This window comes from Thalassophryne amazonica, chromosome 13 (assembly GCF_902500255.1).
Source record: "Thalassophryne amazonica chromosome 13, fThaAma1.1, whole genome shotgun sequence".
In the NCBI taxonomy this organism is placed as follows: Eukaryota; Metazoa; Chordata; class Actinopteri; order Batrachoidiformes; family Batrachoididae; genus Thalassophryne; species Thalassophryne amazonica.
In genome coordinates, this window is record NC_047115.1 from 58,348,437 (window position 1) to 58,372,397 (window position 23,961).

At 41.2% G+C, this 23,961-nt stretch overlaps 1 protein-coding gene across 1 annotated transcript in view; it reads left to right on the forward strand.

Moving 5' to 3' along the window:
* The window catches only part of eif2ak2 (eukaryotic translation initiation factor 2-alpha kinase 2), a 65,695-nt gene that overhangs the window by 14,547 nt on the left and 27,187 nt on the right, over positions 1 to 23,961 (forward strand). Inside the window, 13 exon segments of the mRNA XM_034184384.1 lie at positions 4,938 to 5,070; positions 8,614 to 8,675; positions 8,767 to 8,857; positions 9,964 to 9,989; positions 10,075 to 10,117; positions 10,206 to 10,279; positions 10,367 to 10,486; positions 10,606 to 11,044; positions 11,139 to 11,282; positions 14,598 to 14,699; positions 14,951 to 15,013; positions 18,213 to 18,344; positions 18,436 to 18,489. Of these exon segments, the coding sequence (XP_034040275.1) occupies positions 4,938 to 5,070; positions 8,614 to 8,675; positions 8,767 to 8,857; positions 9,964 to 9,989; positions 10,075 to 10,117; positions 10,206 to 10,279; positions 10,367 to 10,486; positions 10,606 to 11,044; positions 11,139 to 11,282; positions 14,598 to 14,699; positions 14,951 to 15,013; positions 18,213 to 18,344; positions 18,436 to 18,489 (1,483 nt within the window).

Genomic DNA, 23,961 nt, shown 5'->3' on the forward strand with positions numbered 1-23,961 from the left:
ATTTTACTCCACTTTGCATAGCCCTATTGATATCTGAGAAGGGCCAATAAATGAATTCCTTGACTCAGAAAACCTACATTTATACAGGCAAAAATATGCCAAATATTTATTTCACAGTTGGCATCTGGATTATCCCTGTGGTGGAGTTGGCCCAAACTTTTGATAGGTATACATGGCACTAGGAAGGTGGCGCTGCCCTGTGGCGACCCGGACTCCTGTTGCAGCTGCTGTTTTGTTTTTTTTAACTCTTAAACATTTTAATTGTTTGGATTGTTATTTGTCAGTGTGTGTGGGGAAAGCACCATGGCGTTATTTATGCACCAATTTTTAATAATTCTGATTTTTTGGGAATTTCCGAACGCGGAAGCAGGTGAGCGATCACTCACCTACACCAGAGATGCTCTTCTTTCCCTGCGATCTGCGGGAATCATGCCTCCGGCTGATCTGCCGGAGACACTGAAGATACAACAGGCCCGCAGAGCACGTCATCGGAAAAAAGGCAGAGGAGGAGGAATACGCCAGCATTTTCGCCGAAGAGGCAACAGACCGCCGCTGCCGGGTATGATCCTGTGCAATGTGCGGTCTCTGAGGAATAAGATGGAGGAGCTTCGTACCAATGCCAGAGTAGGCTTTGAGTACCGGGAGTCAGGCCTGCTTGTGATCACAGAGACATGGTTACATGCGGATATTCCAAGCTCCCTTATTGATGTGGAGGGTTTTTCTGTCATTCGAGCGGACTGGAGCACATGCTCAGGTAAGAGCTGTGGAGGAGGCATCTGTGTGTTCGTCAATGAAGGTTGGTGCAGGAATTACACCGTCAGGGAGACGGTGTGTAACAAAGATGTGGAACTTCTGTGCCTTTCCGTGAGACCCTTTTATCTTCCGAGGGAGTTTGGTAATATTTTAATTTTTGCTGTTTATGTTCCCCCAAGTCGAAACGCGGCCCGAGCTGCAGCTCAAATTGCAGACTTTGTTCACCTTCAATTGCAACGTACGCCTGGTGCTCCTGTTTTTATACTTGGTGATTTTAATAGTTGTAAATTAGAACTGTCCCTCCCTGGATTTGATCAATATGTTGATTGTGCCACTCGGGATGATAAGATTTTAGATAAATGTTATGGCAATATTAAGAACACCTACAGGGCTAGAGCAAAGCCTCCTCTGTCTAATTCAGATCATAACATAATACATCTGATCCCAACTTATAAGACTGTGTTGAAGAGCAGCAAGCCACAGATCAGGACAGTGCCTGTTTGGTCAAGTGATAACATAGAGGCTTTAAAGGGATCTTTACTCTGCACAGATTGGGGCATTTTTCATACTCTGGACATTAATGAGGCCACGGATACTATAACAGATTACATACAGTTTTGTGCTGATTGTGTGGTTACCAGAAAGGATAGTATTATGTATCCAAACAACAATCCTTACATAACCAAGGAAGTTAAAGACTGTATTAACAGTAAAAAAATGGCTTTTAAGAATCAAGACCGGATGGGGTTAAAAACTCTGCAAAAAGAACTGAACCAGATGCTAAGGTATGCAAGGAAGAGGCACAAGGACAATATTGAGCAGAATTTTGCCTCAATGGACTCTAAAAAAAAAAACTTTGGGATTTGATGAAAGTGGCAGCTAATATGGTAATAAAAAGGAAAAGCTTTGTAACAGATGATGATCAGGAGAAAGCGAATGAGCTCAATGACTTTTATTTGAGATTTGACACTCAGGATTTTTCTTTGGATCGTGCTAACATTTTAAATTCCATTTCACCTATTGATTCACGCCCCAGGTTAGTAGTTGATCCAGGCAAAATTAAGTTACTTTTTAGTAGGGTTCAGAAAAATAAGTCTGCTGGCCCAGATGGCATCTCAGTTTTTCTTTTAAAGACTTTTGCAGAGGAGCTCACACCAGCCTGGTGCCTGGTTTTCCAGCAGTCTGTAGATCAGCACACAGTTCCTTTACTCTGGAAAAAGTAAATTATTGTTCCAGTCCCCAAAAAACCCTGCCCAACGATTAACAATGATTTTAGACCGGTAGCTTTAACTTCTGTTGTTATGAAATGTTTAGAAAAATATATGGTGTCTATTTTAAAGTCAGAGATAAATTCAGATCTTGATCCCTTGCAGTTTGCGTATAGGAGAGGGCGGGGTACAGATGATGCCATTAATGGCATCACCCACCTGTCACTAAAACACCTTGAAGACCCAAAGGCTTACGCACGTCTTTTATTTATTGATTTTAGTTCTGCTTTTAACACGTTACAGCCTCATTTACTGATTCAAAAATTAATTCACCTGTCAGTAAACCCTGTAATTATAAAATGGTTTTATTCTTTTTTTAACAGATAGAATTCAAAATGTCAGAGTTAATAACACTATCTCTGATTCTAAAAACATCAGTACTGGTGTACCTCAGGGTTGTGTCTGTTCGCCTGTCCTTTTTACTCTCTATACTAATGATTGCATTAGCCACGTTCATAGAAATCATGTTTTTAAGTTTTCTGATGATACTGCCATCCTCAGTCTGCTTCATAAAGACTCAGATCCATCACTGTACTTTAAGGAGGTGCAGTCTTTTGTCCACTGGTGTGATGCTAATTTTCTTACTATAAATGTAAAGACAACTAAGGAGATGATAATTGACCCTCATTCTGTTACCCCTCTGGTAATCCATGATGAAGAAATCAATCAGGTCAGCTTTTACAGGTATCTAGGCATTTACTTAGATAACCAGTTCAGCTGAGAAACACGTCAATAACTTATGCTGTCGTTTACAGCAGAGGTTATATTTTCTGTGCAGACTCAGGGCATTTGGGGTTGATCAGAACATCTTGTTTTTGTTTTATCAGGCTGTTTTGGAAAGCATTATCCGGTATGGGATGTCATCTTGGTACGGTAATCTCTCTGTCCAGTTAAAATCTAGGCTTGCTTGTCTAGTGAAGACTGCTATGAAAGTTGTAGGGAGGACGGGAAACTCTTCCCTGCAGTCCATGTATGAACAGTCTGTTCTCAAACAAGCGCAGCGAGCTTTGTCAGATCCTTCCCATATCCTCTATCCTGAGTATGAACTCCTACCGTCTGGTAGGCGATACAGAGTCCCTCAGTGCAAATTGAATTGCTTTAAAAACTCATTTGTGCCCACATCAATTAGAGTCTTAAATATGGTTCCTGGGATAGGTAGTAGGATTGTGCGTTAATGACATGGTGGCATTGTTATTTTAGTGTTATTTATTCACCCTTAGTATTTTCCTTAACCATATATGGGAGATGGCTGTGCAATAGGGGTATGTGTTTTTAGGGATATGTGCAATATGCATGAATTATTTATGTGAGACTGCTGTGTAATATGGGTCTGTGCAATTTGGATATGTGTATTAGGAATGTGCAATATGTATGATTGATGTGTGTATTAAGTTATGTAATATGTATGAGTCATGTAATTATGTCATGGCAGTTTCCTTTTTACTTGTGCAGCTCTTGGAGTCCAAGATAAATTTCTCGGAAGGGACATTAAAGTGTATCGTATCGTATACGGGGGCTTATTTTCTTTAATATCATCTAAAAACCACCTTCAAACCTTTTTATGAAACAATGGTCACTGGCTCAATGAGAGGGTCCTCTACTATATTGCTGAGTGGTGTCAGTCAGTCACACATTTTTTTGTGGGGGAAAAATTTGGGGTTCATCGTGAGCTATAAGGGTAGATGAGAGAGCAAGTGGTGGATCATACGAAGACTGTTTGTCGACTTTGTTTGCAGTTATCGGTATGTTAATGGAAAAACATTAAACATGCTAACGCACACCTGAAGGCATCTCCCAGACATAGCGATCTCCAGATTGAGGCAGAAGAAACCTGGAACACAACTTCTTATCTCAGCTGTCTTTAAGCAGTCTTTAGATACAAATACGGGCTGGGTTTAAAAAAAAAAAAAAAAAAAAAAAGTAAGACAGAAATCATCTGAGTGATTTTTTTATTTTACATTTGACATTGGTATATGAAATTGTAGCACCAAAACTGTCCACATGAATAAAGGTGTATTTTCAAGAAAGATTTATAGAATTTTAAAAAACAAAACTTTTACTGAACTAAAATGTCTAAACAAATTGTGACTTCTGTGTATCGTGTGTTTTTCCATCTGATGCAGACACTCAGTGCTTTACAGTGGTGCCTCACATTCAGCCATTCATACGCATTCACACACTGATGACAATGTGCTGCCTTGCAAGGTGCCCACCTGCACATTGTGAGCAACTTAAGGATTAAGGATCTTGTTTAAGGGCATCTTAGTGAGTTTGAGGAATCAACCCACTGCTGAGGTCTGGCCACTTCCAGGCCTGTGGCCTCTGCAATGTCCATCAACAGCAGTGGAAGATGGACATCTTTGCTGAGGGGGAAAAAATGCAGGTGCTCACCTGCATGACCCACCTCAGTTTTGGACCTGGCCACTGCTGTGCATTTACTGGGGAAAAAAGAAAACATGACTTAAATATGTATATTGATTGCACATAATCAGAATGTGTCCAAATAACATAATTTTCTTATGTTTCTCAGTCAGAAACAAGAAAATTATTTGAAAATAACATATTTGAAAATTATTGGGATGTTTGACTGTAGTATAAAAAATACAGTTTCAGCTTTCACTCCAAAGCATCATGAGCAAAAAATAAATACTTGTGTGTTCATGAGCAGAGGCCTACTGTGAAATCTCCTGCTTATGCAATTGCTTTCAATGACAATTTGCACCCTTGAAACTGTTGATGGGACATGATAGACCAATAGTCTATTAACTTGTATGGAGGTTATATTGAAACTTTGAATAATCATTATACAGCTATAACGTCTTCATGAATATGTTGCCGCTCGTCATTGTTTAATATGCATCAACAGTCAAAATTAACACTTGACTTTTAATTCTTTTTTGTCTTAAAATGCAACAGATTTTTCTACAAACTAGTTATCAACAATAAGGAGTACTCTGTGGGTCAGGGTAAAACCGTCAAGGACGCCAAGCAAAATGCAGCTCAGCTGGCCTGGCCTGCCCTTCAAGAACAGTTAGACTCGAACAGCCAGGTATTTAAAATTTATTCTTTTAAATGTTGTCTTGCTTGATGTACATTTTCTTTTCCTGAAGCTGTCACTCTTTTATCATTTATGAATCTATCTGCAAGATTATAGTCATTACTACTTACTAAATTCTTAATGCACTAACATTGAGTGTTTAGCCAACTACTATTATTTCTATCCTGATGGGAATTGAAAAAGTAATTGATAAAATTTTGCTTATTATTATGTACATTTCCAAATTACCAGCAATATTGTGTCAATACATTTTCGTTTTGGTGCCTTCTCTCATTTGGGGTCACCACGGCACATTATCAGTCTGCATCTCATCCAGTCCTCTGTGTCGTGTTCTGTCAAAAATATGACCTCCTGTCTGCTGTCACCACATCTGTAGGGATTATAGTTCACAGTCGCTGCGATGGATTTCCGTCAATTGGGCTGTCAAAAGACAGCGTTTGTGTTGATGCTATCCTGACGCAGAATCAAGGCTGGGCTCAAGATATAAAATTTGCTGTGTTCAAAATAGTCAAAAATCATTTTTTAAAATGTCTGTTTTTTTCTTTTACTTTTTTTTTCGCCTGGCAGGGAGTCATGTTCTGTCTGTGGGGGGCGGTGTGTTTGAGTGTAGATAGCCAACCTTTATTTAACCAGGTAGAAAACCCATTGAGATCGAAACCTCTTTTACAAGGATGACCTGGCCAAGAAAGGCAGCAGCACACATCATAATGAGCTGGTTAACATCAACATGAGAACATTAATAATAAATAAAATACAATCCTCTTGGTCATAGTAACATTGTAACAATGTAAAGTCTCAAAGAGATTAGAAATGAGAAACATAGGCATTGCACAAAGGAACCCAATTCGGGATCTCGTAAAATAGACCGGAACGTGTTCAAAGAAGTCAGTCTACACAGTTTCAGTTTGGATTGGAGAACATTCCAATCAGGGGGGACTGAAAAACGAAAGGCTTTCTTTCCCGCTTCAGTGCGTGCATGAGGTACGTGAAAGCATAACATGTCATTCAATCACAGAGCATAACTGCTTTTAGATCTCTCATGTAAACTGGGTAAACAGGCTGGAACTAGTCCAATAAGAGTTTTGTAAACCGCTTTGGTATACAACTCAGTCTTGGGTGAGGCTGCTACAACCAGCAATGAAAGGATGACAGGATGAGATGGAGACTGGTACTGTGATGTGGCGACCCCAATGTCTCAGCGAGCAAAGAGCAGAGTTTTACAAACACATTTTTACCTATGGCCATCAGGTATTGCAAAAGCTTTGCATCCATCCGTCTGTCTGTCTGTGCTCAGCACAAGTCCAGTCTTATTGCTGCCTGGGTCTTCAAATTCACAGGAACATTTGTGTGACACAGACCTTGGACAAGTTCAAAGATGGTTAACCTTGACCTATATTAAGAGGTTAAAATGTCACATTCTGTTTCATATTTTTATGCTATGAATCATGTAAATCCTTTTTTCTGGGAGGGGGCAGGGTGACAGCCAATCAGAGTAGAGCAGCGCCATGACGTTACTGGGTGGTTTCTCTGGCGCTCCAAAACCACTTTGTTTATGAGTAAATGTAACATCTTTGTCATGTATTATGTAAAGGCTACTGAAAAAAATACTTCTAAAACTGAAAACGCTGTTTTTGTAACCTGCAGGGCTATGAAAACTCCGGATCTGCGGGATTCCGCGGATTTCATCATGGGGAGGGGGGGTGGGGTGTTAGTGATGTACTCTTTAATCATGAACATCACTGAGTTTTTAAAATGCTTACCGCAAAGCGTTCTCTTTTTTCATGGTTGGCTCATGCAAGCACACGTGATTCAAATCCATCAGGTTTTTGAAAAAATAAAAAGGTCGGATACTTTTCTAACGGACCTCATACATGGATAAAAACATTTTGTGATATTTCAGTGTATACGTTTTCATTAGGTCCAATGGTATTTTCTTGAGTTTTTTGTACTGATACACTTCTCCACTTCTCAGGCATTCTCTCACTTTCCAAGATTTTACTAAACAATCTGGTTCATGTTGGGTGATTCGGAGGGCCCTCCAAACACCTACAATCTGGATCCATGACCATCGTGTGCCATTTCTCTGGTTATCACAAGAGCTGGACATCAACCATTTTCAGGCAGATTTCACTTTTAACAAGAGATTTTGTCATGGAAAGCCGAGCGAAGGCTTCGCGCGTCACGATGGATTCGCTACTGGAGCGAGACAAAACCACCTCTGTGTTGGTCTCACAGGACGGCTTTGAGATGGCGTTCAGACAGCTGTCGGTGGTTTTTCCATCGAGTGATTATCCGAGAAATTGTGGATGTGCCTGGACATGACAGAACATATCCTGTGAGGCTTCATCACGGCGTTGCTGTGCGCCATGCGGCACCGCCGCAACGCGCGAAGCCTCCGCTCCTCTTTCCATGACAAAAACTCCTGTAACAGTGGAATGTGCCGTTCATTTCCAAACTGGACACTGTTTTATCCGGGACGTCGTCTGACTAGCACAGGAATTGTGAAAAGACGTGGACATCAGCACTTTTGCGGCACAGTGAGACAGACGTGTGGAGGAATTCCGCGCGTCGCGCCGGTGCCGCATGGTGCAAAGCAACGCCATGATAAAGCCTCACAGGACACGTTCTGGCATGTCCAGGCACATCCACAATTTCTTGGATAATCACTCGATGGAAAAACCACCGACAGCTGTCTGAACGCCATCTCAAAACCGTCCTGTGAGACCAAAACGGAGGTGGTTTTGTCTCGCTCCAGTAGCGAATCCATCGTGACGCGTGAAGCCTCCGCTCGGCTTTCCATAACAAATCTCTTGTTAAGTGAAATCTGCCTGAAAATCGTTGATGTCCAGCTCTTGTGATAACCAGAGAAATGGCACACGATGGTCATGGATCCAGACAGCCATCCGTTTAGAAATGAAATGGTCGTTCAGCCTGTCGATGTCGGCTTCAGAGCGCGGCGCGCCTCACAGCCGCTGGGGGCCATCCTTAAAGCGACAGTAACACTCCTTATTCTCTACCAAGCCCGTAACATTTTCACCGAAAGCCAGATAAATTTTTCTAATGGTTTCCAGCTGCCAGTCTCTAACAGTTTCTGAAAAAATTCTGATGGAAAAAAGCCCAAATCATTCCGCTATTTCCTGGCAATGAAACAACGACGAGGGGGCTGGACCACTCCTCACTCGAAGCCTGCTCACAGGTGAATGATGCAACCGACAGGCATGGTAAAACTCACGCATGCATACGAGGGTTCAAGCTTGTCTGACACAATCACACGTGATTCAAATCCATATGGTTTTTGAAAAAAAATAATAAGGTCGGATACTTTTCTAATAGACCTCGTATTTCTGTCATAATCCAAAGTTCATGGCCATAGTTGTTGATAGGAGCATTAATTGAGACTCACTTTTTGGCTGAGCTCCTTCTTCACCATGATGGTCTGGTACAGCATCCGCAGGACCTCAGCAATGGGCAGACAAGTTCAGATTGATCAAAACGTGGCAGGATTTTAATGTGCGAATGTTTTATTTGTTTCAGGTTTTGTCAGTTCTGTCGGATGATATTACTGGAGATAAGCCGTACACACCACCACTCTCACAGTAAGACATTGAATGAGGAGGTTAACAGATGGCGGAAGGTGATACAGGTTACATTTTGCTGATGCCTCTCATTGAATCTTTTTTTTTTAAGGTATTCATTTAATTCACAATCAGAAAACATGCCTGCTGGTTCAAGTGATTCACTTATTTTCAACAGTAAATCAAATCCTCTCAAGATTCAGGTTTGTTTTACTTCTTTGTAATCTTATACATTGTTATGGTTCATCAGTTTAATGTTAAGACATTATAGGTCAGGTATGTCAGTTTAATTCACAATTTTACTGAATCAGCCTTGGCTACTTGGTACTATTTCCACTTTACCAAAATGCTTTTCACTGAGACCAGAGTCAATGGATTATTTTTCCTAATACTGCGTTTACACATAACAACGGCACGTCACGAATGCCACAAGGTGTACATTCTTGGCCGCTGATCACGAATATGATGATTTGAGGCAGAGGCGTCAGGTGTCCTCAGGAACTGTTGCACCCTGTTACCACGCATTACGAGTAATGGCACGTGTCACTGGAGAATTTTCAGGAACCATTTCCCACGGTCAAGAATAATGTTCCGCGGCGTTATGCGCTATTGCATCTAACAGCACATTAAGTTCTATCACGTTGTGAATGAGGTGAATTGTCTCCACACACACACACCCATATTCATCCAACCATCAGTTGCTGAACAATTCAGATCAAAATCCACAGCAGAAGAACTTTGGGATTGCATGCTTAGTTGGGCTCTGTGCCATGGAGTGGCGCAGAAAGGAGGAGAGAGCCAGATGTGTGGCTCCACGCAGCTCTGATCTTGCTCGTTTTCCCAAACATCAGGCACATGCAGCAGGTAGAACACCTGCAGGAGCGTGCTGAGGAGCAACTGGAACGAGACTTTTAGCCGACTTGGCGTCACTGTCCTTCTTCAGCATACTGAATGCAATGAAACTGAATGCGGTGCAGCAGGGTCTAATTGTGCGCACGTCAGAGAAGAATGCTGTCACACTCTATTAAGGATCACTACTAATCAAGACGGATCAACACACTCAGTTGCGACCTCCAAAAACATGCTTCACGAAAATCACGAATATCACGCACTATTAAGAAACCTATTTGGATACGTTAAGTCATGTTAAGAATGTCAGGAATGTGCCAAGAAAGACGCAAATATGACATTCGTAACGCGTCTTGCCTATATGTAAACGCATCTTTAAGGCACAAATAGATTACTCATTGTTTGTGTTGGCACATAAACCTTTTGAGTTTTGTATCTTTTCTTACTTCCAAATACAAAGGATCCTGATGTGAAGCCCAAAAGAAGGCAAGTCATGCTGAGAGACCAGCCTGCCCTACGTACAATAGAATTTTACCTGCCGTTATCACTAACATCTTTTCTCTCTCATTAGAATTGCAGCACATTTTGAAAGTGACTTTAAACACAGCAAAGAGGTACAATTTGAGACTTGTCATTTAAAATTTTACTTTATTTTACAGATAATCTTAAACACTATATATTTACTGTATTTAATTATTTCAGGATATAGTTATCCCTGATTTCAAAGTGAAAAATATAGGAAATGACACCTGCAAAACAGAGTCAGTCATCTCAAGGTATGGGGTAGCTTGCATGCTGAATGTTGTTTTTGTGTGACTACACGTGTGTGCGCGTATGTATATTGTCCGCGTTGCTGTCAACAGGTTCATTTCAGAATATGACTTCATTGAGTGTCTTGGCAAAGGAGCATTTGGTCATGTTTTCAAGGCAAGAAACAAACTGCTGGATAAGTACCGCGCTATAAAGATTGTCCGCTGCAAAGAGTAAGTAAAAATACATATACATGAGTGTTTGTATATAAGATATGAGGCGTATCTGTTATAGAAGCAAAGTATGTCAAGTTTAAGTTTGAAAGTAACAAGTTGAGTTGTTATGATCACAGGAAAGCTCTGCGAGAAGTGCGGGCCTTATCGGACCTGCTCCACCCTAATATTGTTCGGTACTACACATGTTGGATGGAGGACTCTGACTATGAAAGGGACACTAGACACGAAAGTTCCAGCACTACTCAGTGAGTCGTGTTCACATTTTAAATATTTACTGCACTAATTGTTTGAACTTGACAGTGTCTAACCCCCCCCACCCCCTTTTTAATGGATTCAAGGCCTGCGGGTAATTCACCAACACAGTACCTGTATATCGAGATGGAATTGTGTGAGGAAAAAACACTTAGACTTTGGATAGATGAAAAGAACATACAGAATGCAAAGAAGTCTTTGAAAGACTCAAAGAGAAGAGAAGAAAGTCTAACCATCGCTCACCAAATAATCACTGGAGTCGAGTGGATTCACCTAAAGATGCTCATCCACAGGGATCTTAAAGTGAGATAAATGTCGTAAGATAATTATTTCTTGCTGCTTTTGATCACTGGAGTAGATGCATAATTAATGTGTACTGTGTGTTTCTAATGCATAGCCTGCCAACATCATGTTTGGACCAGGTGAGGAAGTAAAGATTGGTGACTTTGGTCTGGTCACAGCTGAGATTGATGACAGTGAGGAGAACCTCAAGGAGAGAACCGTGTACAAAGGAACTCCATCTTACATGGCTCCTGAACAAGTGAGATGATCTCTGTTTGTCATTGACATGTGATTTTTTTTTTTTCTTTATATAAATTTTATATACACTCAACAAAAATATAAACGCAACACTTTTGGTTTTGCTCCCATTTTGTATGAGATGAACTCAAAGATCTAAAACTTTTTCCACATACACAATATCACCATTTCCCTCAAATATTGTTCACAAACCAGTCTAAATCTGTGATAGTGAGCACTTCTCCTTTGCTGAGATAATCCATCCCACCTCACAGGTGGGCCATATCAAGATGCTGATTAGACACCATGATTAGTGCACAGGTGTGCCTTAGACTGGCCACAATAAAAGGGCCACTCTGAAAGGTGCAGTTTTATCACACAGCACAATGCCACAGAAGTCGCAAGATTTGAGGGAGCGTGCAATTGGCATGCTGACAGCAGGAATGTCAACCAGAGCTGTTGCTCGTGTGTTGAACGTTCATTTCTCTACCATAAGCCGTCTCCAAAGGTGTTTCAGAGAATTTGGCAGTACATCCAACCAGCCTCACAACCGCAGACCACGTGTAACCACCCCAGCCCAGGACCTCCACAACCAGCATGTTCACCTCCAAGATCGTCTGAGACCAGCCACTCGGACAGCTGCTGAAACAATCAGTTTGCATAACCAAAGAATTTCTGCACAAACTGTCAGAAACCGTCTCAGGGAAGCTCATCTGCATGCTCGTCGTCCTCATCGGGGTCTCGACCTGACTCCAGTTTGTCGTCGTAACCGACTTGAGTGGGCAAATGCTCACATTCGCTGGCGTTTGGCACATTGGAGAGGTGTTCTTTTCACGGATGAATCCCGGTTCACACTGTCCAGGGCAGATGGCAGACAGCGTGTGTGGCGTCGTGTGGGTGAGCGGTTTTCTGATGTCAATGTTGTGGATCGAGTGGCCCATGGTGGTGGTGGGGTTATGGTATGGGCAGGCATCTGTTATGGACGAAGAACACAGGTGCATTTTATTGATGGCATTTTGAATGCACAGAGATACCGTGACGCCATCCTGAGGCCCATTGTTGTGACATACATCCAAGAACATCACCTCATGTTGCAGCAGGATAATGCACGGCCCCATGTTGCAAGGATCTGTACACAATTCTTGGAAGCTGAAAATGTCCCAGTTCTTGCATGGCCGGCATACTCACCGGACATGTCACCCATTGAGCATGTTCGGGATGCTCTGGACCGGTGTATACGACAGCGTGTACCAGTTCCTGCCAATATCCAGCAACTTCGCACAGCCATTGAAGAGGAGTGGACCAACATTCCACAGGCCACAACTGACAACCTGATCAACTCTATGCGAAGGAGATGTGTTGCACTGCATGAGGCAAATGGTGGTCACACCAGATTCTGACTGGTATCCCCCCCCCCAATAAAACAAAACTGCACCTTTCAGAGTGGCCTTTTATTGTGGGCAGTCTAAGGCACACCTGTGCACTAATTATGGTGTCTAATCAGCATCTTGGTATGGCCCACCTGTGAGGTGGGATGGATTATCTCAGCAAAGGAGAAGTGCTCACTATCACAGATTTAGACTGGTTTGTGAACAATATTTGAGGGAAATGGTGATATTGTGTATGTGGAAAAAGTTTTAGATCTTTGAGTTCATCTCATACAAAATGGGAGCAAAACCAAAAGTGTTGCGTTTATATTTTTGTTGAGTGTAGTAATTAATAGGAGGTTTTGAAGGCAGCATGTAGAGATTTTCAGTGGCAGTGGTCCTGTGGGGTGATGTTTTGAACTGAAAAACATTGAAAGCACAACTATGAAAATAATAAAATATTAATATACTGTCTATGAATAAAATAGTTTTCACATATTGCTTAAAGGACTACATTGAAGACAACATTCTGTGATAGGGCTGCAGCTATCAGATATCTTTGGAATAAAGTATTCTGTCGACTAATTTATCGAGTAATCAGATAAAAAGTACAACATCAATAGTGCCACCTAGGGTTGGGTATCGGGAACCGGTTCTTTTCGAGAATCGTTAAGAAATTATTCCATTCACCGACATCAACAGCCTTTTTGCTTAACGATTCCCTTATCAATCCTTCAAAGTGGTCGTTGTTTTTCAGGGTGTTTGTCAGGAAAATGATCATTTCTTTACGTTGATTGCAGACCTTGCAGCAGGTCTGCAATCAACTGCTTCTGCAGCGCGGTTCTGCTTTGAAGCTTGAAGCAATGAATCAGCGCCTCAACCCGCTGCTTCGTTGGTTCTTTGCTTCACTGCTTTTCAGAAGCAGCAAATCCACTTCTTAACCCCTCTCAAAGCCATTAAAATATGTCAGTTGTGAGTTACTTTTGTGCGGATTGAAGACACTAATTGGGACTCCTGTCTTGTAGCGAGAAAGAAACGAGAATCATCCTCCGTTCTGTTCACACAGCTCCAAACGCTGCGCCGCTCTCTGCCGAGTCAAGTTAGAAAGATGGAGTCCAGTCTTAATACGAGTCTGAGCCAGAAGAGAGACGCCTGCAGCCAGACATCTGGCTCTCTCCGTCTCCTCCTTTCTGCGCAACTCAGCAGCTGACGGTAGCATGAATATGGGGGTGGGGGTGGAGGAGACAATTTGCCTGATTCACAATGTGATGATGCGCTGTTACGCGCAACAGCGTGGAACATTATTATAATGGTTATTATACATTATTAAACATCATAATGGTTCCTGATCATTCACCATCAATACGTACCATTACTCATAACGCGTGATAACAGCTTGCAAAGGTTCCTGAGGACACCTGATGCCTCTGCCCCGGGTCATCACATTTGTGATCAGAATGTATAAGAATCAAGTGTACCAAGAATGTACACTTTGTGGCATTAGTGACTTGTCATCATTATGTGTAAACAAAGCATTACATAGTAAGTCCTTTCGGCTGCTCCCTTGTTTTGTACTCGGGGTCACCACAGCAAATCCAAGGTGGATCTGCATGTTGAATTGGCACAAGTTTTATGCCGGATGCCCTTCCTGACGCAACTCCACATTACATGGAGAAATGTGGTAGGGGTGGGATTCGAACCTGGAACCTTCCGCACTGAAACCAAGTGCAATAACCACTTGGCCACCACCCCTACTAAACGAAGCATATGACTCAAAATACTTAAAAAGTCTTGTAGATATTTCAAGAGGGAAAAATTTTGTCAATATGCTTGAAACATTTTCAGGTGCGTTTTTGTAAAGAACATTTGTTACTGTCAGAGCAGGTTTGTCCTTATGCTCCCAAAGTACCTGGAATATTATTATTTCATTCATTTATTTATTTTAATTTTGCGTTCTTATTTCTTGACAGAAAAACCAGATGATTTATGACCACAAAGTGGACATATTTGCTTTGGGGTTGATATATTTTGAGCTTGTCTGGAACCTCTCTCCTGGCCGCGAAAGAAAATTGGTGAGATACCCGATGACACAACCTGTGTGGGGAAAAGTCAGTACTGTGATACCTTGTAATTTTCCCAATTGTTGGAGTATGTATAATAAATGATCTGTTACGAAACATAATGTTATATACAGAATACTATTTGAATGCTTTTAAAATCTTTAATTGGCGGAGTTCAATATCACATCAATGTGTAACATGCCACTGTCATGTCATGATGTATATTTCTTTTTCTTTTTTTTTTGTCACTGCATGATTACCAGATTTGGGATAATGTCACAGCCGGGACCCTTCCACAAGGATTTTCACAGTATTTTCCCTTTGAGGTACACATTAGTATTCACTGTTATTTCTATGAAACAATATTTTCCACTGAGTGTCAGCCTGTTAAGGTACCACCAAGGTACCAACAACAATAAAAAGCCAAAAGTGTGAGTGTGAGAGAGAACAAATGTCAGACAAGATAGATGGTAAATGGCCATCTCAGTTTAAAATTGTTGACCTTGATTGATGTCCTAACATCACTGCTTTCTGATGGTTATTTGCCTCTGTGAAGCTGAAAGCTGTGTAACTGGGGATATTAGTACCTGGTCTCCCAAGGCAAATTGTTCTTAGGTGAACAGCTAGACCAACAACTTCAAAACCCATGTGAATTGAAAAGTGTGCTTTACCATCACAACGCCTGCTGGGGAGCAGTACTGGGGAGGACATTTTTTTCAGTGAGAGTCTAGGACTGTATCCATGTAGTTCTCATTCATTAATTTTGTGCAACCTATCTGAGTCAAGAATGTATTGGCAGCAGATCAAGCAGCTCATCCCATATTTCTCTCTCCTTGGCCAAGTCCTGTAAGTCTTCCTGGGTGAATCTGAGGTATTTTCAAGCCAGCCAGGAAATTTAATCCCACCAGCCTGTCCTGTGTCTTCCCCGGGGCCTCCACCCAGATGAACGTGCCTTCCTTACGAAGTCGACCAAGGGTATTCTCATCAGCTGGCTTTTTTTTTTTTGATGCAAAGAAACAGTGACTCTAATCTTTAGCTTCTCTCCCTGTCCCTGAGAGTAAGATGGCAACTTAGGAATTCATTTCTGCCACTTGTATCCATGCCCTTATTCTTTAACCATTGGCCAAATTGCATATCATGACCGTATGTGATGATAGGAGGACAGCTGTAAATTCAATGGAAAATCGAGAGCCCAGTCCACTCATGAACATGACCCAGAGATTCTTGAAGTCCTTCACTTGGGGCAGTAACGTTCCCCTGATCGAGAGGGGACAATTCAAACCTTTCCCATAGAGGACCATGATCTCAGATCTGAAAGTGCTGACCCTCATTCCAGTCACTTCGCACTCTGCCTCAAACCTGCCCAGTGCACATCAAAGGTCATTGTCTGATGAACCCAACAGAACCACGTCATCCACAACAAGAATGCTCTGAGAGCACAGTACCCCCCACTGGCAAATGCTGCTTTGGTACAAGTGCTTGCTACTGTCTGATAACACTTCAAGGTTTGTGATAGTTGATTTCAGAAGGGTGACACCAACTCATGAATCTGGCAGTGTCTGTTTGTTAATCAAGGGCCATAACTCTGCCAAAAGGTGTCAGTCTTGTACAATATGATATGTTTAGTACCAACCTATAACAAGGAATTGTACCATTTTGCAAAATTCCTAGTAAAAATTTGAGAGGAGATGATTTCAGAATGCAGGCTCCCACTCATGAAACTGATGGAGTCAAGATTTGTTAATCAAGGGACGTAATTTGTAAAATGGGCCCAACTCGAACAATATGATGACATGCTTATTACCAACCTATAGCAAGAATTTGTACCAAGTTTCATGAAATTCCTCCTAAAAGTGTGAGAGGAGTTGATTTCAGACGGCAGGCACACACTCATGAAACTGACTGAATCTAGATTTGTTAATCAAGGGCCATAACTCTGGAAAAATGAGCCCAACTTAAACAATATGGTAATATGCATATTACCAACCTATGGCAAGGACTTGAACCAAGTTTCACGAAATTCCTCCTAAAAATGTGAGAGGAGTTCATTTCAGAAAGCTTATACACTTTTTGGGATGGACAGAAGAATGGAAATCGCCACGACATAATCCCCCTTCGGTCCTTCAGCCGACGGGGGATACCAAGCAGAGATGCAGCACTTGTAATTAGGGCTGCCACCTGTCCCTTAAAATATAGAATTGTCCTTTATTTGACAATTAATTGTTCCGTATTTTCATAAATGTCCCTCACACACTCATCAAAACTGAATAATGAACAAAATAAAACAGGAAATATTCATGGCTGCCAAAGTCATTTCTGTACCTCGCGTTGGGTCTGCGAGGTACAGCAGATAGGCCTCAGACTTTTACATCTGCATCTCTGTGTGCCCACCTTTCTGGTCCTGGCACAGGTTGCCTGGTTGCCTGGCTTGTCTATACCTGAAACTCCACCACATCCAAAGGAGCAAAAATGTTTGCAAATGTAGAGACGTGAGTGAGAAGAGTCGAACCCCTGGCTTGACAGCGTTAGTGGCAATGGGTACAAGGCAAACTGTAGGCAAACAAGAATTTGTATTTTTTTTCTTTCTTTCTTTTCTTTCCTCTAAAATGTCATCACTTTAAAGATAAAAGTTATTGGTCTGTTTTCCTTAATACTTATGTCTATTATTGCACACTTCAGTGACTGCACAGTTTATCATTAACAGTTTTGTGTTAATAAAGCACTTAAAGCTTTAAGTATGAGTAAATGGTTTTTTCAAAATTAAATATAACACTCCTTGTCCTTGGGTGGTGGTAGTGGCACAGAGGAGCCGTGGTGGGCGTCCTTTATTTGGCACACTATACACAACAATTCAGTGTATGATGGTCAGCTGAAAAGTTCTGCCTCCAAAGCTGTGAAGAAATCGAAATGAAACTGCTATGAAAATAATCCTTTACTTATTGACTATCGCTACACCAAAACTTTATTGACTGCAATTTCAGGCATCCACACAAAAGGTTTCAGCATGACGCACACAGTAGCTGGTTAAAAAAAATAAAAATAGCAACATACATGGATATGCATTTCAAACAACATTGTGTTACTGAGTTGCTCACATCGAAGGGTTGTGCACCCGTGGATGTCTTTAACTTTCACCTGTGGAGGTTCTTTCCTGCAGAGTAGAAATGCTGTTCCTTCGTGCTAAAAGTAGCCAGTTGAGGTGGCCAGTTAAAATTTTCTGGACATGTGCACGTAAGAGGAGACCCTAAGTTAGATTCAGAACACGCTAGAGGGTTTGCACATTATAGCCCATGTAGCCTCAGAAGATTTAAAAGATCTGCTATAAAGAGCATTTGAATGCCAGTGAGGAGTATTTCTGCTCTGCCTTTTATCCTGCTGCTTGTGCAACAAGATACAAGCTAAGTAGTGGAAGATGGTTGTGCTAGTGAAGTGCATATGTTCACAAGAGAGAAACTGAGGAACCTTGCATCGTAATAGCATTTGTTAATATTCTTTGAGAAATAACTGAATGTTGTTTTGTTACAGAACACCATAATCAAGTCAATGCTGTGCCTGAAGCCAGAAGACCGACCTGAAGCAAGTAAAGTAAAGGCACAGTTAGAAGACTTTTTGCAATTGCTCAGTACGCAAAGAAACTGGCAGTTTGACAGAAAAACTGTCTGATATTTAGAGTTTACACTGGAATGACCAAATCACTAATTACAAAAATGTTAAATGTTTTCTGTACTGTGATGTCCATCCTTCATAGGTCAGTGGAGTCAGTCCCAGCACACCTCACTTAGGGCTTGTTCAGGCTTTGCTGGTAAAAATCTGATTCATGTGCATGTCCGATCTGAATGTGATTTCATGCTACAAATCTGGACAGTCGAAAGTTGCATGACATCTTTTCCCCCCAAATCTGTTTCAAGCTTCATTTATATGTAGTTTAAAATGCAATTCAAATTGAATTTTTGTGACCCTGTTTTTGTCTGAACGCTCAGATCGGATTCCGACTGTGTTTTGGTGCTTCTGCGATTTACTTACCTAAAGATTCTCCCCTGAGCTTGCGCTGTGACGTCTGTGATGACTATCTGTTGCCCTCCTGAGCAGCCAGGTGACACAAGCGCACACTGTCTGTGCTGCATCGTGCTCCACACAGACAACAGGCTCACAACTTCTGGATCCAACTACAAAAACAAAAAAACAACAAAAACATGTTAACGTTAAGGGCAAAGTGCTGTAATTTCTCACTTTTCGTTTCAAACTTTTCATGAATTTTGCAAAGGCATTTTTTTAATTCATTGATCCTGTTCGCTGCAATTTAATACACCAATTAAGTATTTAAAAATGTTCTGTAAAACATTGCACATCTTGTTTTCATTGTGGAGCACAGGCAAAAAGATCCTTATTTTCAGGACTCATTAATTTGTTAATGGGTGTCTTTATTATACAGTATCTCAGAATAACTATTGAATTTATAATCACTAACTCATGATTATATTATTTCAAAGCATGTCATACTAAGATGGTATGATACTTGCACTGTATAAATTTTATGACACTATTTCTCTTCAAATACTAAACATTACTGCAGAAACATAGCTTGCTTCTTTTTAATTGCTAAGTCGAGCTTTGTATAATAGTTTGTCAAACTCCTGTGTTTCTCTATTAGCGCAAATTAATGTTCAGGAATCTGGGATACTTTTACTGCTGTAGACATCATAGACCTACCGTTGGGGACAGATGAATATCATTTACTGGATTGTCACGACGTGTAACTTTGCTAATGAATATTCAGATTGCTGTATTTCACAAAATTTTCTCAAATCTTCTCATGGAAGTCCATGAAATTTCTTCAGTTTATTGCTCTAAAATTCAGGATAAAGCATTTCACAGCATCTACAACCCCAATTCCAATTAAGTTGGGACGTTGTGTAAAATGTAAATGAAAACAGAATACAATGATTTGCAAATCCTTTTCAATGTATATTCAATTGAATACACCACAAAGACAAGATATTTCATGTTCAAACTGATTAAACTTTGTTTTGTACAAATATTTGCTCATTTTGAAATGGATGCTTGCAACACGTTTCAAAAAAGCTGGGACAGTGGTATGTTAACCACTGTGTTACATCACCTTTCCTTCTAACAACACTCGGTAAGCATTTGGGAACTGAGGACACTAATTGTTGAAGCTTTGTAGGTGGAATTCTTTCCCATTCTTGCTTGATGTACGACTTCAGTTGTTCAACAGTCTGGGGTCTCCATTGTCGTATTTTGCGCTTCATAATGCACCACACATTTTCAATGAACGACAGGTCTGGACTGCAGGCAGGCTAGTCTAGTACCCACACTCTTTTACTACGAAGCCACGCTGTTGTAACACGTGCAGAATGTGGCTTGGCATTGTCTTGCTGAAATAAGCAGGGATGCTCCTGAAAAAGACGTTGCTTTGATGGCAGCATGTGTTGCTCCAAAACTTGGATGTACCTTTCAGCAATGATGGTGCGATCACAGATGTGTAAGTTGCCCATGCCATGGGTACTAACACACACATACCATCACAGATGCTGGCTTTTGAACTTTGTGCTGGTAACAATCTGGATGGTCTTTTTCCTCTTTTGTCTGGAGGACACAACGTCCGTGATTTCCAAAAACAATTTTAAATGTGGACTCATCAGACCACAGCACACTTTTCCACTTTGTCTGTCCATTTCAAAAGAGCTCGGGCCCAGAGAAGGCGGCGGCCTTTCTGGACGTTGTTGATGTATGGCTTTTGCTTTGCATGGTAGAGTTTTAACTTGCACTTACAAGATGTAGTGACGAACTGTTAACTGACACTGGTTTTCTGAAGTGTTCCTGAGCCCACGCAGTAAGATCCGTTACACAATGATGTCGGTTTTTAATGCAGTGCCGCCTGAGGGATCGAAAGTCATGGGCATTCAATGTTGGTTTTCGGCCTTGCCGCTTACGTGTAGAAAGTTCTTCTGATTATATTATAGACTGTAGATGATGGAATCCCTAAATCCCTTGCAATTGAACATTGAGAAACATTGTTCTTAAACTGTTGGACTATTTTATTTTATTTTTTTTTTCATGCAGTTGTTCACAAAGTGGTGATCCTTGCCCCATCTTTGCTTGTGAACAGCTGAACCTTTTGGGGATGCTCCTTTTATACACAATCATGACACTCACCTGTTTCCAATTAACCTGTTCACCTGTGGAATGTTCCAAACAAGTGTTCTTTGAGCATTCTTCAACTTTCTCAGTCTTTTGTTGCCACTATCCCAGCTTTTTTGAAATGTGTTGCAGGCATCCATTTCAAAATGAGCAAATATTTGCACAAAACCAAAAGGTCTATCAGTTTCAACATTAAATATCTTGTCTTTGTGGTGTATTCAATTGAATATAGGTTGAAGAGGATTTGCAAATCATTGTACTCTGTTTTTATTTACATTTCACACAATGTCCCAACTTCATTGGAATTGGGATTGTAGAACCCTTTGGTTTAAGGGTTTACTTTTACTCCGATTTCTCTCTTACTAAATCACATCCCTGAGAGACAGACTGTCAGCTCTTTGTTTCACAAAATAAGATGTCACATTCTTAAGTGATATATCTTTTCAAATTCAACTGAAAGTTTTGTGGAATTTGAACAGGTTTCCGTGATGCTTCCTGAGATAATCCTGACAAAACAGTTGAGGTTGAAGGCAGAACCTCATTATAGATCTTTCACCCAGCTTCCATATACGAGGTCTATTAGAAAAGAAACCGACCGTTTTTATTTTTTTTAAAAACTATATGGATTTGATTCATATGTTTTTATGTCAGCCAAGCTTGAACCTTCATGTGCATGCGTGACTTTTTCCACGCCTGTCAGTGACATCATTCGCCTGTGAGCACGCCTTGTGGGAGGAGTGGTCCAGCCCCCTCGTCGGATTTTCATTGTCTGAGAAGTTGCTGAGAGACTGGCGCTGTGCTTCATCAAAATTTTTTCAGAAACTGTGAGGCACATCCGAGTGGATACCATTCGAGAAATTAAGCTGGTTTTCGGTGAAAATTTTAACGGCTGATGAGAGATTTTGGATTGTTTCTATCGCTGTAAGGACTTCCCACGGAGCAGGACGTCGCGCAGCGCTCCGAGGCGACGTCGTCATCCTGTTTCAAGCTGAAAACCTCCAAATTTAAGCCTCTGTTGACCCAGGACGTCGTGAGAGAACAGAGAACTTTCAGAAGTGGTCGGAATCAGCAGTTTATCTGGATATTCCACTGTTAAAGGAGATTTTTTTTAATGAAAGACGTGCGGACGGATTGGTGCGTCAGCTCGCAGCCGGCGCAGCGCGCCCACCACAGGAAAAACACCTCCGTGTTGATAACCATTTGTAAAATCCAGGCAGCTTTTGGTGGCTTTCAGTTGAGTGAGTATCTGAGAAATTGTTTAACAGCAGGGCACGTTCCAACTTGTCCTTAAGGCTTCCAACGGAGGTGTTTTTCCTGTGGCGGTCGCGCTGCGCCGGCTGTGAGCCGACGCGCCAATCCGTCCGCACGTCTTTCATTAAAAAAATCTCCTTTAACAATGGAATGTCCGGATAAACTGCTGATTCTGACCTCTTCTCTGTCTCTCTCCTCTTCTCTCCCAAGTTCTGTTCTCTCACGACGTCCTGGGTCAACAGAGGCTTAAATTTGGAGGTTTTCAGCTTGAAACAGGATGACGACGTCGCCTCGGAGCGCTACGCGACGTCCCGCTCTGTGGGAAGTCCTTACAGTGATAGAAACAATCCAAAATCTCTCATCAAAATTTTCGCCGAAAACCAGCTTAATTTGTCGAATGGTGTCCACTTGGATGTGCCTCACAGTTTTGGAAAAAATTTTGATCAAGCACAGCGCCAGTCTCTCAGCAACTTCTCAGACAAAGGAATTCCGACGAGGGGGCTGGGCCACTCCTCCCACAAGGCGTGCTCACAGGCGAATGACGTCACCGACAGGTGTGGAAAAAACTCTTGCATGCCCACGAGGGTTCAAGCTTGGCTGATGTAATCACACGTGATTCAAATCCATATGGTTTTTTAAAAAAATAATAAGGTCGGATACTTTTCTAATAGACCTCGTATTTGACCAGAAAATGCAATTGTTCTGGAAACCTTTTCCGGCAATAAGTAAACAAATACAGTAAAACCATAAAAATCAATGACTAAAACTCGCCTAAACTGTCATCGTATAAAACACATATTCACACTCACATAAACAAAAGCCCTGGTGCTTTTGTATGGTTTTCCATGTAATAAATACCGTATATGCCGGATTTTGTATAACAGATTTTCGCTCACATTGGAATGCATTTTCAATAAAACCCCCTCGTATGTACCAGACAGAGCAGTCTGGACCAATGTGCCCAGTAACAGAGGTGTGAAATTTAGTTCAGCACTGACACTTGCTGATTCAAGGAAAGTGGGTACCGTATTTCCATGATTAAAAGATCAGCCGTGTATTTTATTTATTTTTTTGAACTGTGCTCACACTGGTGACCGCATCCTGACATGCACCTGCTAAATTGGACACCACAAAAGGCTGTGATTTGTCACTTTTCTCTCCTTTATTTCCCATCATATTTTAAAAGTTTTTGCAGTATGCACACCAATTTGGATCAAACATATTTGGCACAAAAGTCCGCAAATATGATGAAGTCAGAAAATGGCTCTCAAATGACCTACAGTTCATGGAGGAAATTGTATATCTTACCTTTGGTTTGGAAGTACAGGAGATAATTGCAGAAAGAAGAACTCATTGAGGGACAAATCCAGAAAAACTGCATAAAGACGCAACAGAGAACTTTAAAACTGCCATGCATTTCAACGTCATTGCATGGCACCGAGTTAGAGGATTTAAAAAAAAAAAAAAAGCTGCAGAGGATTTTAAGGTCCACTCAGGAGCGGACTTTAAGAGAGGGAAAAAAAAAAGTAACTCGACCAAATGTAATCTTTTCAGTGGACATAATATAATACCCACCACTTATTAAAGGCAGGCCTTTATTTTTTTAGAGGAATTGCTGACCTGGTCATTAAATTAGGTAGGTCCTGATTCAAGATTCCCTGTCGATTGTTTGCGCCTCCTGACTGTAACTAATCCGTTACATAAATATAATGGATTTTGTCTGTTTTATACATATAATGGATTTTGATTATAAAATTCGCTGGTCCACCTGAATCCATTTATATATCGGTATGTTTTTCTGTTGTTTTGACACTTGACAGGAACTCCGTTTCCACAACGATTACGTGTTTCTGGTTATTGA